Source organism: Perna viridis, chromosome 13, assembly GCF_037379345.1.
Source record: "Perna viridis isolate PV_CMFRI_1.1 ecotype Kerala chromosome 13, ASM3737934v1, whole genome shotgun sequence".
NCBI classification, from domain to species: Eukaryota; Metazoa; Mollusca; class Bivalvia; order Mytilida; family Mytilidae; genus Perna; species Perna viridis.
Genome location: NC_142457.1, coordinates 14,081,594 through 14,100,617, shown reverse-complemented (window position 1 = coordinate 14,100,617; position 19,024 = coordinate 14,081,594). Strand labels below are relative to the sequence as shown.

General features: G+C 35.0%; 2 protein-coding genes across 2 annotated transcripts; both read left to right on the top strand.

Annotated features, from left to right (window-relative positions):
* The first annotated feature begins 4,857 nt into the window (after positions 1–4,857).
* On the top strand, positions 4,858–8,734 carry LOC148599678 (uncharacterized). The gene is made up of 2 exons (XM_088558962.1): positions 4,858–4,945; positions 6,524–8,734. The coding sequence occupies exon 2, from the start codon at positions 6,532–6,534 to the stop codon at positions 8,650–8,652; it is 2,121 nt and encodes a 706-aa protein (XP_088415088.1). The 5' UTR covers positions 4,858–4,945; positions 6,524–6,531; the 3' UTR covers positions 8,653–8,734.
* Positions 8,735–12,517: 3,783 nt separating this feature from the next.
* On the top strand, positions 12,518–14,730 carry LOC148599677 (uncharacterized). The gene has a single exon (XM_088558967.1). The coding sequence runs from the start codon at positions 12,528–12,530 to the stop codon at positions 14,646–14,648; it is 2,121 nt and encodes a 706-aa protein (XP_088415093.1). The 5' UTR covers positions 12,518–12,527; the 3' UTR covers positions 14,649–14,730.
* The last annotated feature ends 4,294 nt before the right edge of the window (positions 14,731–19,024 follow it).

Here is a 19,024-nt window from a genome sequence, read left to right as displayed (position 1 = left end):
GGCATCGAGACTCGAACCGATATCGCTCGTTTTGTAGTTGGTCACACTAACCACATCGCCACGACAAACTATCCAATAATACGTTAAAAATATGTACTTATTCGTACTTTCGGTACATAACCATCTCTTGTAATCGTTTGCAGAAATAAATAATTTTCAGATTTCACTTAAAAATGTACATCCATGGGACGAAAAAAAAATGCATTATCGAATCTTGTCGCATTTATGTATTCTGCAAGACAGAATATTTACAAGCATCATATATTAAAAGTCGAAAAGTATTTTTTAACACTGCAATCAGCGAGTCACTGCTGCAATTATTTCATGAAAAATGTCGATAGATATTATTTTACATCAAATACAAATAAATAGTAAATACGTAGTAGAAGAAAAATTGCTAGTACTGAGATTTGAACCGGCATCGTCTGCTTCACAGACCTACACGCTAACCACTACGCCATTGCGTCTTATTAGCAACTCTAAACGATATATCTACTATTTATACTTTCGGTAAATATAAACATTTTATTATATTTTATATGTATATTCAAACTACTGCCGATTGTAGGAAATAAAATTTATCGATTCTGTAACTCTCGGACACACTACACCCCAGGGACGAACAACTTGCAATCATGATTCCGGTCGAAAATTTGTCGTCTGCAAAACAGACCCCCCCCCAAATCCAACATAAAAAAAAAAAAGAATAAAAGGTCTTTTCGGTTGAAATAACCTCCACAAAATGTTCAAAGAAGCTGAGTAATACATGATCAGGATCTTTTCAGAAAATAAAAGATTTTGCAAGAAAAAACGAAAGACCGTGTTTTTGTCCCCACATTAATTCCCCATAAAAATATCCGTTCACCCCATTTTCTATGTCGTATTGGATTATAACATGCTAAAAACTACCTGAATATGGATTCCATAAAATATTAATCAATTCTGGCGGTGAAAATCCTTAATCAGTTAATATTTTAGTCACTTACCAATCAGACGTATATGTTGACATCGCTTCGGAAAAGTGCCGTCCCGTCACCGATTACGTTCCGATATTATTATGATAGTAAACAAAGTCCATTTTTCAGCTACGTTTTTTAAACTTTTGAGTGTCTCCGCCAACGTGACCCACGATAATGTCTTTTGAATATGATTCTGCGTTACGAGACGTGTCCAAAGTAATTTTGTTTTCTGTGGGTCACGTTGGCGGAGGCATTTAAAAAAGAAGTTTGTGACGAAAATCGCATATTTATCCTCATTTTCCGTTTCTATGGTGTTTTGACGTCTTAAAAGATGGATTTAGGTGATCCTACGATTAAAATACAAGGCATATGACAAAATTGAGATATTTGGCCATCGTTTTCTTCTTTTAATCTCTATGTTGGTCATAAATTATATTTTCTGAAATAGGGGGTCCAAAAACGGGCCTTAGCGTACAAAGACCTTTTGCCGATTTCGACGTTCCCAAATATGACACCAACACCGTACGCAACGTCTTTCCTTTCGGTGGGACGTTACAATATAACGTTACGATAAGAGTTATCGTTCCTAGCGTTATCGGTGAAGATTACGTTGTTGCAGTGGTTAACATTATATATTTTCCGATACAAGGAGGTTGAGGTTGAAAAGAATACAGTGATCACATAGAAAATAGCGCAAATTTTATAATTATGCTTGAAATAAAGTATACTCTCATACAAGACTTGTGTCCTACAATATTTTTGATAGTTTACTTGTTGAAAAAGGTTCATATTTATTAATTGCTATTGAAATCTATCATGCACATTGTTTAAAAAACGATGCCTTGTTCTTTTTCTAAGTTTCTACATTTCTGTCAAGAAAATTACACATGGCACGCAATGCCAAATTTTCGATACAGTTTTTTCGAACACCGCTAAGTTAGCAGTATTTGGCAAATCGGGCTTCCTTAAGGTCAAAGGGTAAGTATCGAAACTATACCGACTGCGTCTAAAAAAAGACTGTCCATATCATATCCGCACCCTTTCCATCCACGTGTCTGCATTGACAGTACAATGCAATCACTATATGTATCAGTTAAGGAAATTGTTAGAAAAAAAATTAAAAGGGCAGTTTTGTAACCTTACTCAATGCTGTAGACTGTAACTTTTTTTTCTGACACGGGATAAAAAGAAATGACATTTCTATTTTAAAATTTTGTGTCACCGAATATGATTTTAGATAATAATCTTTGATATTTATAGGGAAAAATCAATTTTCCCCTTTAGCTTTAAAACAGCTTGCTATTACGTACCTGATAGGCATTTCTAGTAAGTGATGTTTTTTTTTATTTTGTTACTTGCAACATCAAAAGACACAAACACAAGATCTCTTTATATTTCTGTTTTTAATTAATCCTATAAAAGAATCTCCCTTTAAGGAGGTAGACCTAGGGTAAGGGACATAACTCATGAAATCAGTGATATGTTTGCATCATACTCAATTTCACTAAAGCCTCTCGAGCTTTCGTTTGAAGCAGAATAAAATGAATGCAAGTTAATTAGATGCTTACATAAGATTGATGTAAAATGCTGAATACAAACGTTCCACTGATTTTTAAGAGTTATGTCCCTTGCCCCAGGTCTACCTCCTTAAGAACCGAAGATTTTGCATTTGCATTTTTCCCTTTTTTTCTTCAAATAATTCAAATAAATTCAAAGAATACTAGATGGTTGAAAATATTAAGTTTCACGACGCCTTGAAGAAAAAATCATATATCGATACTTAAGGCGAAGTAAAGGGGCAGATTCAGAAATTTATAAAAAGGGGGATTAGAGACTATCGTTTTCTCATTTTCGACCAGAGTTTGCACATAATTTACAAAATTTCCAACAAAACGGGGTGTTTCTCTCTTTGGCCAAGCCCTGGATCCGACACTGAATCATTTATGTGCCTCCATATGCCTTACTCAGACATAAACATCTGAAAGGAACAGAAAGACTGGAAAACCCAGGAACACGTGGAGAAGAAAATAAATGGAAGCAGTTGGGACAAATGGCATATACATGTATATATCTTTATTTTGATATAACCCAAGTATGACAAAAGTATGCTGAAAAAAAATTACTTGATAAATAAATACATTAGGAAGTATGATAATGGGAACCGTTAATATAAGTACTGCAGACAGCGGTTATAGAGTCTATTTTGTCATTTATGTTTCTAATAAATTGGCAAAGTTCCACAATTTTGATCGTTGTCCTAGTTCAATATTGTTAAATCTAAACGATACAGTTTTCTATTTTGTATAGACTTCTACATTCTACTATGTAATGGTATTCATCACCAATAGTTCCTCTGCAATAAACACTTTCTTTGTTCTCTTTGAATAATTTGCCATCGTTCACTCTCTATTGGTAGTTGATGATTCATTGTTCTGAATCGTAACAGTGTTATGACATCTATGTCATTTAAAATAATTAGGTACTTAGTGTTCGAAGTTATGTGACTCTTTATATATTCGGTATTTTATCGTTTTTTGGGTTTTTTTTCGTGAGTAGTTGATATTTTCTTTCCTCTTCTGGTTGAAAAACCCAAATAATCCAGTCGCAATATTACGTTCCCTACAATCACTCCTCGAGAGTAGAGGTGAAACGGATACGGAGAGGGCCTGGATTATTCGGGTTAATGTTTGAACTGATCTTCCAATCGTTGTTAAATTACGAACTTAACGTCAGGGTTTGTTGAAATTTAAAACAAAATTAACAAACTTTTCCGAGCATGAGGGACAGTCCCTTTCCTCTGCATCTGAGTATGTGCTCAGTTGAAATGTCTTTTACAAGCATAAGGAAATCGATAAAAAATGTTTAAAAGCTTGTGCGCCATTATTACACAATTTCCCTTTATCATGGCTACTAAAGTTGAACTGGAGTTACCTCGCTTTACTTTGTACTTTAATTGTATTTTTATTAACTACTTATTTTTTTTTATTCTTTTTGTGTTTTACATTAAATGGGATGAATTCGACGTTTACCGTGCACAGCTAGAAATACTAAATGGAAAACCACATCACTCAACACAATGAAATAAAAACAGAAACGAACAGTTTTAACCTACTAAAAGCCAGGATTTAATTAAATGCTACGGAAGATTAAGCATTCCTGGCATCATCCAAGACAACCACCGAGCTTTTCCTTTTGAAATCTATTTCCGAAGAAGGAAGAACCATGGGAACGCATTTAAACAAATTAAGGCGTATTCGTCATATTGACCTGAGGCTGCGGTGACAACCGAATTTTTGTAGATACGACCTTCGTCTGTAGGCAACATGGCTTTATCTATGACAAGTAGCTTCCATACAATTCTTTTAACACTTCCTTTCCAGTTGGCGTAATAACCACATTTTCAGTAGAACCGTTGTTAAAAAGTAAAACAAAATATACAGGGGCGTAGCTGCCTATACGCAAATACGCAGTTGTGTACTTTCGGAAAAAGTAACAAAAATAAAAACACGCATTTTAAAGATGAAATAAAGGTTATTTATCACATATGCATACCATGAACGTAGTATAGGCTCTGAAAAACGGGCTCTAAAATCGTTAAAATTCAGGAGCTTCCCTCAGGGCTTTGCCTTGCCGGACTCACTGGGGGCCTTGAGCGACCCTCCCAAGACAGCTCGCCGTAATTTTGCATACAACTAAAACAGGCCTAGCTACGCCCCTGATATAAGATCAACCATCCAGTTCGACACTGCAAAGATTTGAATTTCGTTAAGAACCGAATGCACCCTACAATATCCGATTAAATATGCAGTTAATTTTACCATAATTATTTAACTCAAATTAGTGACTGTTATATTTAAACCTTAACATTTCAAAACAACTTTTTATTTCAAACTCTATGGTCCGCATGAAAGACAGTTCTTAAATTTCAATAACTGGTTTTTCACTGTATGTGATAAATGGCAACGAAATAACACAATATTTCGAATGTAAGTATAATATTTTTCACCTTAAATCGAATGCGCTATTTCTTTATAATTTCAATATTTTAATTCAATATTGGGCGGATTCAAATTATTAATAAAAGGGATTCATAATATCTGTGATTAGTTTTTTTTCAAATTCAGCTCTAAATTGACACCATTTGCAAACGAGTTCCCAACCCTCGGAAAACTTCACTCGATCCTTCACTGCAATATACATTATATATTACATACATTAATAAAAAATTAAGGTTTCCTCCTTAATTCAATTATCATTCAATCGGTACTATATTAATTATAAACCTGGTTTAATAAGGTAGAATAGATGGACCTAAAATGTACAAAAGGAAAACCTACATGCAGATGTAATAAATCAACGAAAAAAATAATCCAAATAGAATGTTTTTAAACTTTTGAGTAGATTGGTGGATTTGAGAAAAAGCACAATATGAGATGTTTAAGTAATTACATGTAATGTGCATATCATAAAAATACGTTCACCTCTTTGGAAGAGTAATCAAGGGAACCAAGGTTATAGCGGTAATCAAAAGAATGTAATCCAGGGACAAGGACCAGACATGGAAAACAGACATACACAACAAAGAACATAAAGTAACTAAAATCATACATACAAAGTAACAAAAGTAAATTAGCAACTCGGACTCCATTAAAAACTGGGAGCATGGACCAGGTGCACCGGTAGAGTAAGCGTCCTCTGCTTTTCTAGAAACACCCGCCGAGTTTGGAGAATCGTTACCATCCGTGCGAGACCCGACAGGGTAGTCAAGGACGATAAAACCCACCTCACTCACTTGGAGAATCGGCATAATTCCTGATGTTTTTTGAGCTGATGAAACACAGTTTCGAGCTATTTTTATAGATCGTAATCACAATTACATGGCATACTTTCTTTTTATGTCAAAAAATAAAATTTAGGAGTAATGAAATTTAGTTGTAGGAATTGAATGTTTCATTTTTGATGTTTCATCATCATGTAATAGCGTTGACGGGTCGCACAATTTGGAAAAGATTCGAAAGCGTGGTTCATCGGAAATGTGATACGGTCAACGCTTTTACACGGTAGCGTACATACAAAAATGATACACTCATTTTGTAAATGAACAAAACCCGGAATGTTAAGAAATTTCAATCAATAATCCAAACAAAATTAAGTGTAAGTATTTGTAAGAACCAAGCTTAATGGGAAAAATTAGAAACATGCATGTCAAAACCCCACCAATCTGACAATAAAATATCATAAAGACCATTATTAGATCTCGTACTACATCATTGGATTTGCTCAATTTTTTTCAATAAAATGTTAGAAAAATGATGTTTTGGACAGAATTATCTGCCCTTGAAATGCTCCTTTCAGTGCATTTCAATCAAATTATAACTCAAGTCACCAATATGATATGTTGTCCTTGTTCCTTGATTCTGTTGGTGCAAATAATCATATTACACTGTCAAATGATAGCATGTTTCACCCACTGCCTGGTTCTTACAGATACTAACACTTAATCTTTTTTTTCTACATAACCATGTGCCTCCAGTGGAACAAAATGTTTACTTTGTTTTTCATAGTTGTGAAGATGGCAAGTGCAATTAAGGCCGCCAAGGAGGAACTTATTTGTCACATCTGCAGGAACAACCTGAATGACCCGAAAACACTTCTTTGTCTGCATTCATTTTGTAAGAACTGCATAACTGGATTTATAGTCGAAAACGTAAAGAATGTGAAAAAGCCAAAAGGTTTCGAATGTCCCACGTGCAGACGACAAACTAGTATCCCTCAATTTATTGGAAAAGAACCAGTTGCCTGGTCGGACGAACTTCATACAAATGAATCGCTTGTGAATATTCTCAAATTGTTGACACTCAGTGATGACCAAACATCAAAACAATGTCCATTTCACATGAGTAAAGAGGTCGAGTTCTTTTGTGAGCAACACATGACCCTCGCATGCTCGTTATGTGCAAATATCACTCACAAAACGTGCGAATCAGTTCTCCCCTTGTCCGAAGCAATCAGCAAACGGCGCATGGGAAGTAGCAAGATAATTTCCGGCCTATCGGAACAAATTACAACTACTGAAAAAGTCATGAATAACCGTCATGTTCAACTTGAATCTATGGAAAAAACCGAGATGGAAATCAAAAACCAACTTGGAGACATGCGACAACGTTTTCTAGAATTCTTCGGGCAAATGGAAAGTAGAATACTTGATAAGATGGCACAAGCCCGGATGAAGGAAGGTGGTGTGTTACAGACGGAGATTGATATCTGCCATGGACTGTTAAATGAAATAGAAGAATCTACAAAAACCATTCAAGAAGCTTTGGATTTTGCGGACGAAATAAAGTTTTTAATGAAATACAATGATCACTTTAAGCGTTACACTGAGCGACAACAAAGACTAAAAGATATGATTGAAACTCTACGCGATGTTAGAGTGTCTTTCCACCCAAATCGAGAAATTGAGCACATTTTATTCCAGATCAAAAGTGTTGGTACATTAAACATTGACAGAACTCGGAGCAAAATAGCTGGACTTGGTCAAAATCACGGAATTCTTGGGGTTTCAAACCAAGATTACATGTACGATTTTATAAATGCGCCAAGAACAGCTCGGTCAACCGTTGATATAGCGTTTGTCCGGCCCAACACGCATCGTCCGACATCACACAATCCTCAAGGTGTCTCACTGCTGTCGATTAGGTCAATTAGCGAAAAGGGGGATTCTACATCAAGAACATCACGACTGTCCGACGTCGACGGTAAATCTTTAAGAGGACCAACCCAAATTGACTATGAACCTGAACAGCCCGCGACTATTGCATACAAAAGTACTAAAACAATCAAGGCTACTCTCAAAACGGAACTTGATGTAGCCGTAGCATTCCAAAAGGAGTGTAATATTGAAGGTGCTTGTATACTGAAAACGGGTTACGTAGTATTGTCTGATTCGGCTAATAGTTCTCTGAAACTTCTCGATCCGAAATACCAATTCCTTACCATGACAAAGTTCTCTTCAAGTCCAGGCGACGTCACAGCTGTAGGTGACATGGATGTCGTCGTCTGCCTGCCCGATACTATGCGACTAAAACACCAGAAGATCGAACATAATAGAATTTATTCCGATGAAGTCCTCTCCGTCAATGATAAATGTTACTCAGTGTCCTACAACAAAGGAACCTTAGCGACCTGCTCAAGCAAGAATATCTATGTTTTCCAGCGCGATCACAATGCATGGATCAAAACAACCTCAATTCCGATCCGTGCAGAGAGTTTGATGTACATTGCCGTCGATCCGTTAGGAGAAAAGGTCGTTGTTACGCGGAACGGTCATCCAAATACTTCGATCATGTGTTTGACGGTCCGTGGCACCAAGATATGGAACTTCTCGCATGAAAGCATAAAGCTCCCGAGAGGGGTCGCGTTTTACGGTGGAAAAATTCTTGTTGCTGCATGGGACCAGCATAAAATCATCCAGATTAGTTCAGATGGTCGGTTGGAAGGTGTCGTTGTTAACCAGGGTATTCAGTGGCCATGGAAAATTTGCTTGAGTCCAAAAGGTGACAAAATGATTGTTTCTCAGTGCTATTATAGACTTCAGACTAAAGAGAAAAACTGCCTGAAAATTTTCAAATTGTCAAAGCCTGAAAGAGCCAAGAGTGAACCAACACTAAAAGAGTTCACAGAAGAAGAATGAAGAAAGATTTCAGTTTGCCAAAATTAAATAGTAAAAAAAAATATTGTAGATTATAAAGATTAAATCATAGTAGGTATTTTTATTATTGATTTCTATAGTTTTTTTTCTGCGGAGAGATCGACAGAATTGTGGGTGAGTTGAAGTACTTATTCGGTTTATTATGTTATTGTTTCAGCACGGCTAGCTGTATCTAGACATCCAAAGCTTAAGTTTAAATATGAGACTTCGGAGAATCCGCTGTATGATTCTATCAGCCTGTTTTCACTTATAGGGTTGTGAAGTTGTACCCTGTTGTAGAAATTTTCGTGTTTTGATGGACTTTTAATTTCTATTCACGTATGTTATTCTAAGCCCCCCTCCCCCCTTCCACGGACCATAGTATAGCATTATTTTGCATCCATCCTCCGTATACATTTCGAAATCTTTATATACAATTACTGACGAAAGTATATCAAGAAAACGTGATGGTCCACCTGTCTTATTTTGGTCAAAATATCTACTCAGTTGTTTAAGTCTTATTTGGAGTAGTACCTCTATTGTTAGGATCCGGGCAAAATGAATCGACCTCTGTTTAGTACTTTGATATGTCCTAGGTGTATGATGATGTAATGAAAAATAGTCAATTATCTCTAGCATATATTTTAAATGGTAAGGTTTATGACAATTATTAAATAAACAAAATTGTTATTATACTAATAAGAAACTGCGATTTAGTAGTACATGTAACTTTAGTGATAACATATTTTTTTCTTTTAATTTCACCAAAATAATCAATAAATAACGTTATAATTTGCCTAGACTGTGTCAAGTTAGCACAACAATGTTGGAACAAAGTGGCTTTGTAGTATTATTGTATGACTTACGGTTTTAAAGTTGTAATGACCAACTGAATCGTTTCATTATAAGTCGCGAAATCACGTATAACAGGGGAAACCTAAAATATTTTCGAAACATTGTCAAATAGTATTGCCCTCTGTTTCTTAACAAATTGCAACTTTCCTATAGCGGTCTAAGATAGTTTTTCCGCTGTCGTCGGATAACTCTTAATCGACAAATGAATACAATTCCAAAGTCTTCTCTCAGATTGCGAAAGATGGTCAAAATCTTTTCGTGATACAATTGTTTTTAACAAGGGGCAAATTGGGCGGCAGAAAAAAAAGAATAATAATAATCAGAAGAAATACAAGATCTTCTGATTGAAATGGGACAGATCTTAATAACATGACATGAAAATATGCAAGGCCGTTAGCCAGGGTATGGGAGCCTAAGGGTTACGGCGACACCCCCCTAATGGAATTAAAAGAAAACTGTTAAAAAATGACTTATGATTGAAGTCAGGATTTTCATCTTCAAATACCCCAATCCCATGAAAAAAACTCTGAAATCGCCCTTCCGAGATTTCTTTAATTTTCGCATGCCTGCATGTACAAAACCAATATTATATATAAAGAAAATAAAATAAAAATAAAAACAAAAACAAAAAACAGATCACGCTCTTTGTTTTTATTTTTTAAGGGTATATCAACACGACGTCGGTATGTGAATTCTATATGGATTTGTTTTTAAAATATCAGGAGCCTTAAACGGAAACAGATCTGTATTTTTTGAAAAAAAAGAAAAACACTTTAAGAAGATAAATCTTATTACAATGTATGCATAACTTCTATCTCGAAGTTGTTACAATCAAATAACAAACTATAAGAACGAAAAGTGATTTTTGAGTTGTTTTTTTTTATTATTAATGCTCCACCCCTTTTCTGTTCTTTTTCAATGCAAATATCACTACAAAAATATATATGTGAGATTATGCAACAAAAATGTACTATGAATAACACTGCAAAAATGATTTGATTAAGATACTGGGACTGCCAGTTGTGTTCAGTGCAGAATAATAATTTTCAAAATTTGCGAAACAAATTTCGCCCCCCCCCCCCCCACACACACACACCTACGCTTCAGAGCCAAAGGGTCGTCCACTTGTTATTTGAGACATTGGAATTGGGAAACTACTTCCGAGTAGTTTTGAAAACTTTACATTTTCAAGATAACAGTGTGTACATGTACCATCCACACGTTAGTGATACACTTGGGTCAATTCACGCTAGATATTTAGACGAAATACAGTTTATTTCTTTTTTTGAAATTACACATGGTTACAATAACATTAATTCCCAGTGTGTTGGGAATGGTACCGGTGATGCAATAAACAAGCGTGTCACTACGTGTTGGGATGAGTGCAGTTATCATGCTTGCGACACTATTTCAAACTCGTATATTAGTATCAAATGAAACTATTTCCAATACACTATACAGTTGCTCAACAAATCGAATGCGCTATTTCTTTATAATTTCAATATTTTAATTCAATATTGGGCGGATTCAAATTATTAATAAAAGGGATTCATAATATCTGTGATTAGTTTTTTTTCAAATTCAGCTCTAAATTGACACCATTTGCAAACGAGTTCCCAACCCTCGGAAAACTTCACTCGATCCTTCACTGCAATATACATTATGTATTACATACATTAATAAAAAATTAAGGTTTCCTCCTTAATTCAATTATCATTCAATTGGTACTATATTAATTATAAACCTGGTTTAATAAGGTAGAATAGATGGACCTAAAATGTACAAAAGGAAAACCTACATGCAGATGTAATAAATCAACGAAAAAAATAATCCAAATAGAATGTTTTTAAACTTTTGAGTAGATTGGTGGATTTGAGAAAAAGCACAATATGAGATGTTTAAGTAATTACATGTAATGTGCATATCATAAAAATACGTTCACCTCTTTGGAAGAGTAATCAAGGGAACCAAGGTTATAGCGGTAATCAAAAGAATGTAATCCAGGGACAAGGACCAGACATGGAAAACAGACATACACAACAAAGAACATAAAGTAACTAAAATCATACATACAAAGTAACAAAAGTAAATTAGCAACTCGGACTCCATTAAAAACTGGGAGCATGGACCAGGTGCACCGGTAGAGTAAGCGTCCTCTGCTTTTCTAGAAACACCCGCCGAGTTTGGAGAATCGTTACCATCCGTGCGAGACCCGACAGGGTAGTCAAGGACGATAAAACCCACCTCACTCACTTAATTCCTGATGTTTTTTGAGCTGATGAAACACAGTTTCGAGCTATTTTTATAGATCGTAATCACAATTACATGGCATACTTTCTTTTTATGTCAAAAAATAAAATTTAGGAGTAACTAATGAAATTTAGTTGTAGGAATTGAATGTTTCATTTTTGATGTTTCATCATCATGTAATAGCGTTGACGGGTCGCACAATTTGGAAAAGATTCGAAAGCGTGGTTCATCGGAAATGTGATACGGTCAACGCTTTTACACGGTAGCGTACATACAAAAATGATACACTCATTTTGTAAATGAACAAAACCCGGAATGTTAAGAAATTTCAATCAATAATCCAAACAAAATTAAGTGTAAGTATTTGTAAGAACCAAGCTTAATGGGAAAAATTAGAAACATGCATGTCAAAACCCCACCAATCTGACAATAAAATATCATAAAGACCATTATTAGATCTCGTACTACATCATTGGATTTGCTCAATTTTTTTCAATAAAATGTTAGAAAAATGATGTTTTGGACAGAATTATCTGCCCTTGAAATGCTCCTTTCAGTGCATTTCAATCAAATTATAACTCAAGTCACCAATATGATATGTTGTCCTTGTTCCTTGATTCTGTTGGTGCAAATAATCATATTACACTGTCAAATGATAGCATGTTTCACCCACTGCCTGGTTCTTACAGATACTAACACTTAATCTTTTTTTCTACATAACCATGTGCCTCCAGTGGAACAAAATGTTTACTTTGTTTTTCATAGTTGTGAAGATGGCAAGTGCAATTAAGGCCGCCAAGGAGGAACTTATTTGTCACATCTGCAGGAACAACCTGAATGACCCGAAAACACTTCTTTGTCTGCATTCATTTTGTAAGAACTGCATAACTGGATTTATAGTCGAAAACGTAAAGAATGTGAAAAAGCCAAAAGGTTTCGAATGTCCCACGTGCAGACGACAAACTAGTATCCCTCAATTTATTGGAAAAGAACCAGTTGCCTGGTCGGACGAACTTCATACAAATGAATCGCTTGTGAATATTCTCAAATTGTTGACACTCAGTGATGACCAAACATCAAAACAATGTCCATTTCACATGAGTAAAGAGGTCGAGTTCTTTTGTGAGCAACACATGACCCTTGCATGCTCGTTATGTGCAAATATCACTCACAAAACGTGCGAATCAGTTCTCCCCTTGTCCGAAGCAATCAGCAAACGGCGCATGGGAAGTAGCAAGATAATTTCCGGCCTTTCGGAACAAATTACAACTACTGAAAAAGTCATGAATAACCGTCATGTTCAACTTGAATCTATGGAAAAAACCGAGATGGAAATCAAAAACCAACTTGGAGACATACGACAACGTTTTCTAGAATTCTTCGGGCAAATGGAAAGTAGAATACTTGATAAGATGGCACAAGCCCGGATGAAGGAAGGTGGTGTGTTACAGACGGAGATTGATATCTGCCATGGACTGTTAAATGAAATAGAAGAATCTACAAAAACCATTCAAGAAGCTTTGGATTTTGCGGACGAAATAAAGTTTTTAATGAAATACAATGATCACTTTAAGCGTTACACTGAGCGACAACAAAGACTAAAGGATATGATTGAAACTCTACGCGATGTTAGAGTGTCTTTCCACCCAAATCGAGAAATTGAGCACATTTTATTCCAGATCAAAAGTGTTGGTACATTAAACATTGACAGAACTCGGAGCAAAATAGCTGGACTTGGTCAAAATCACGGAATTCTTGGGGTTTCAAACCAAGATTACATGTACGATTTTATAAATGCGCCAAGAACAGCTCGGTCAACCGTTGATATAGCGTTTGTCCGGCCCAACACGCATCGTCCGACATCACACAATCCTCAAGGTGTCTCACTGCTGTCGATTAGGTCAATTAGCGAAAAGGGGGATTCTACATCAAGAACATCACGACTGTCCGACGTCGACGGTAAATCTTTAAGAGGACCAACCCAAATTGACTATGAACCTGAACAGCCCGCGACTATTGCATACAAAAGTACTAAAACAATCAAGGCTACTCTCAAAACGGAACTTGATGTAGCCGTAGCATTCCAAAAGGAGTGTAATATTGAAGGTGCTTGTATACTGAAAACGGGTTACGTAGTATTGTCTGATTCGGCTAATAGTTCTCTGAAACTTCTCGATCCGAAATACCAATTCCTTACCATGACAAAGTTCTCTTCAAGTCCAGGCGACGTCACAGCTGTAGGTGACATGGATGTCGTCGTCTGCCTGCCCGATACTATGCGACTAAAACACCAGAAGATCGAACATAATAGAATTTATTCCGATGAAGTCCTCTCCGTCAATGATAAATGTTACTCAGTGTCCTACAACAAAGGAACCTTAGCGACCTGCTCAAGCAAGAATATCTATGTTTTCCAGCGCGATCACAATGCATGGATCAAAACAACCTCAATTCCGATCCGTGCAGAGAGTTTGATGTACATTGCCGTCGATCCGTTAGGAGAAAAGGTCGTTGTTACGCGGAACGGTCATCCAAATACTTCGATCATGTGTTTGACGGTCCGTGGCACCAAGATATGGAACTTCTCGCATGAAAGCATAAAGCTCCCGAGAGGGGTCGCGTTTTACGGTGGAAAAATTCTTGTTGCTGCATGGGACCAGCATAAAATCATCCAGATTAGTTCAGATGGTCGGTTGGAAGGTGTCGTTGTTAACCAGGGTATTCAGTGGCCATGGAAAATTTGCTTGAGTCCAAAAGGTGACAAAATGATTGTTTCTCAGTGCTATTATAGACTTCAGACTAAAGAGAAAAACTGCCTGAAAATTTTCAAATTGTCAAAGCCTGAAAGAGCCAAGAGTGAACCAACACTAAAAGAGTTCACAGAAGAAGAATGAAGAAAGATTTCAGTTTGCCAAAATTAAATAGTAAAAAAAAATATTGTAGATTATAAAGATTAAATCATAGTAGGTATTTTTATTATTGATTTCTATAGTTTTTTTTCTGCGGAGAGATCGACAGAATTGTGGGTGAGTTGAAGTACTTATTCGGTTTATTATGTTATTGTTTCAGCACGGCTAGCTGTATCTAGACATCCAAAGCTTAAGTTTAAATATGAGACTTCGGAGAATCCGCTGTATGATTCTATCAGCCTGTTTTCACTTATAGGGTTGTGAAGTTGTACCCTGTTGTAGAAATTTTCGTGTTTTGATGGACTTTTAATTTCTATTCACGTATGTTATTCTAAGCCCCCCTCCCCCCTTCCACGGACCATAGTATAGCATTATTTTGCATCCATCCTCCGTATACATTTCGAAATCTTTATATACAATTACTGACGAAAGTATATCAAGAAAACGTGATGGTCCACCTGTCTTATTTTGGTCAAAATATCTACTCAGTTGTTTAAGTCTTATTTGGAGTAGTACCTCTATTGTTAGGATCCGGGCAAAATGAATCGACCTCTGTTTAGTACTTTGATATGTCCTAGGTGTATGATGATGTAATGAAAAATGGTCAATTATCTCTAGCATATATTTTAAATGGTAAGGTTTATGACAATTATTAAATAAACAAAATTGTTATTATACTAATAAGAAACTGCGATTTAGTAGTACATGTAACTTTAGTGATAACATATTTTTTTCTTTTAATTTCACCAAAATAATCAATAAATAACGTTATAATTTGCCTAGACTGTGTCAGGTTAGCACAACAATGTTGGAACAAAGTGGCTTTGTAGTATTATTGTATGACTTACGGTTTTAAAGTTGTAATGACCAACTGAATCGTTTCATTATAAGTCGCGAAATCACGTATAACAGGGGAAACCTAAAATATTTTCGAAACATTGTCAAATAGTATTGCCCTCTGTTTCTTAACAAATTGCAACTTTCCTATAACGGTCTAAGATAGTTTTTCCGCTGTCGTCGGATAACTCTTAATCGACAAATGAATACAATTCCAAAGTCTTCTCTCAGATTGCGAAAGATGGTCAAAATCTTTTCGTGATACAATTGTTTTTAACAAGGGGCAAATTGGGCGGCAGAAAAAAAAGAATAATAATAATCAGAAGAAATACAAGATCTTCTGATTGAAATGGGACAGATCTTAATAACATGACATGAAAATATGCAAGGCCGTTAGCCAGGGTATGGGAGCCTAAGGGTTACGGCGACACCCCCCTAATGGAATTAAAAGAAAACTGTTAAAAAATGACTTATGATTGAAGTCAGGATTTTCATCTTCAAATACCCCAATCCCATGAAAAAAACTCTGAAATCGCCCTTCCGAGATTTCTTTAATTTTCGCATGCCTGCATGTACAAAACCAATATTATATATAAAGAAGATAAAATAAAAATAAAAACAAAAACAAAAAACAGATCACGCTCTTTGTTTTTATTTTTTAAGGGTATATCAACACGACGTCGGTATGTGAATTCTATATGGATTTGTTTTTAAAATATCAGGAGCCTTAAACGGAAACAGATCTGTATTTTTTTTTAAAAAAAAGAAAAACACTTTAAGAAGATAAATCTTATTACAATGTATGCATAACTTCTATCTCGAAATTGTTACAATCAAATAACAAACTATAAGAACGAAAAGTGATTTTTGAGTTGTTTTTTTATTATTATTAATGCTCCACCCCTTTTCTGATCTTTTTTTTAATGTCAATATCACTACAAAAAATATATATGTGAGATTATGCAACAAAAATGTACTATGAATAACACTGCAAAAATAATTTGATTAAGATACTGGAACTGCCAGTTGTGTTCAGTGCAGAATAATAATTTTCAAAATTTGCGAAACAAATTTCGCCCCCCCCCCCACACACACACCTACGCTTCAGAGCCAAAGGGTCGTCCACTTGTTATTTGAGACATTGGAATTGGGAAACTACTTCCGAGTAGTTTTGAAAACTTTACATTTTCAAGATAACAGTGTGTACATGTACCATCCACACGTTAGTGATACACTTGGGTCAATTCACGCTAGATATTTAGACGAAATACAGTTTATTTCTTTTTTTGAAATTACACATGGTTACAATAACATTAATTCCCAGTGTGTTGGGAATGGTACCGGTGATGCAATAAACAAGCGTGTCACTACGTGTTGGGATGAGTGCAGTTATCATGCTTGCGACACTATTTCAAACTCGTATATTAGTATCAAATGAAACTATTTCCAATACACTATACAGTTGCTCAACTTGACGTACTCCCAATTAGTTAGAGTGGGGAAACTCTCCCGGACCCTCGTGGGGTCTTGGAATAGGCCAGATCTTCAACACAGCAGCACGGACGCTAGTAGGATATACTCTGCCCGAATTATTCAGTCAGGTATTCCTAAGGTTGGGCTCCGCTCTACAATTTGAACTTACATGTACTAAGAAAATCCCCGTAAGAAACGCTCGGACAAGATCTGCAAGGATAGCCAAAGCCGTAAAAACAACCTGTCCAAAACTCCACATGTGGTCTGTTTTGGAAAAATCCAAACAATACACAAGGCCAGAATATTCATTTTCAAAAAACTGCCAGCACCATCCCCATCATGAATAAAATGGTCGTCTATGGCAAGCCAAAGTGGATAAAAATAGGTGTTTTCAAATATCAAAAAAATGATTTTTTAATATTACAAATTAATTTTTAATATAACAAATTTATCAAAAAGTATGCTCTCTATTAGTACAAAATAAGGGTTTTCTAATATCAAAAGATGATTTTTTAATATTATTTTTTTTTCTAATATTACTAATTTATTTTCTTATATTACAAATTGGATTTCTGATATAACAAAACCCTTTTTAATATTAGAAATTAATTTTCTAACATTACAAAATGAATTTGCTTTATTCCATTACGATTTTTTAATAAAAGAAAATCATTTTGTAATATCAAAATACGTGACTGATTTTGCAATATTCCAAAGTGATTTTCTAATATTACAAATTCATTTTCTAATATTACAAATTTAATTTGTAATATTACTATTTGTGTGATATTTTGTAATATTACTAAATCATGAATTTGTAATATTAGAAAAAGAATTTTTAATATTACAAAATGAATTTCTAATATCAAAAAATATTTTCTAATATTAAAAATATATTTTGTAATATTAAAAAATTAGTTTCTAATATTACAAAATATAGATTTTTGTCCACTTTGGCTTGCCATAGTCGCCCCCCTAATAGTCTACACAAATTTGTCTGATACGAAGAGGAGGTAATTTAAGGTCTGGAATCGGTTCGTACTACCGGAAATGTGACCTTGCTCACAAACACTAGAGTATCTTGCTTAAAACATTGCGTCTTTGGCTTAACTCAGTGCTAGCGTGGAAAAATAAGTCTACTTTAAAGTGTCGCAGAGGTCAGGGTCGAAAGGTCACTAAATCATTTTTATTCTGTTGCTCCTAGGTCGTTGTTTGTTTAATATATTAATATAAAATTTATATTTTTTATATCTTTATCGCTAGAGTCAAACAATATACAATAAACAACTACATACACTGTATATGAAAGAAATTCAACAGAAAATCGATTCCATTACTATTATGAATTGTTCCTAATTCGGTTCGCTGTCCTCAATTGCAAGTTCAAAGGTTGGGGCTAAGAGTAAACATTAACTTTTCTATTTTATAAACATTTTTGAAAGATGGAGGATGGTTATTGGGTGTTCTTATGTTTTGGCCATTTGTTCATTTTATTTTATGTTTTACTTTATAATTGTTTTCTTGACTTTGCATTTATTCCATTAATTGTCTGAATGTGTCACTTTAGTGCACAGGCACTTACTTGACCGGATACATAGAAAACAGTGCTTTACTGACGGAAACTCTATTGACAACTTTCACTCAAGTTTAAACATTGCTTTTAAGAGGGAGACCATTTAACATGTTTAGAATAAATAGATAAATCGTTTATTGCAAAAACATAATTATCAATGCTATAGCAGTAATATAATAATATCGTTAGTTGATCGCATGACAATATAACTTGATTTAATATAGTAAAAAAACAAAATCATTCAAACCATCAAAATATTTGAAAGAGTAATCAAGGGAACAAAGCTTCTAGCGGAAATCAAAAGAATGTAGTCCAGGAACAAAGACCAGACATGGAAAACACAACAAGAGCATACAGTAACTAAAATAATATATACAAAGAAACGAAAGTAATGAGCAACTTGGACTTGCACGGGAAAATATGTACTTTTCACTTATACATCGAATCAAAGTTATTTATATATATGAATATGTAAATC

What these genes read in the sequence shown, in the direction of transcription:
- LOC148599678 (XM_088558962.1), top strand. Translation starts at nt 6,532, where the DNA reads ATGGCAAGTGCAATTAAGGCCGCCAAGGAGGAACTTATTTGTCACATC.
- LOC148599677 (XM_088558967.1), top strand. Translation starts at nt 12,528, where the DNA reads ATGGCAAGTGCAATTAAGGCCGCCAAGGAGGAACTTATTTGTCACATC.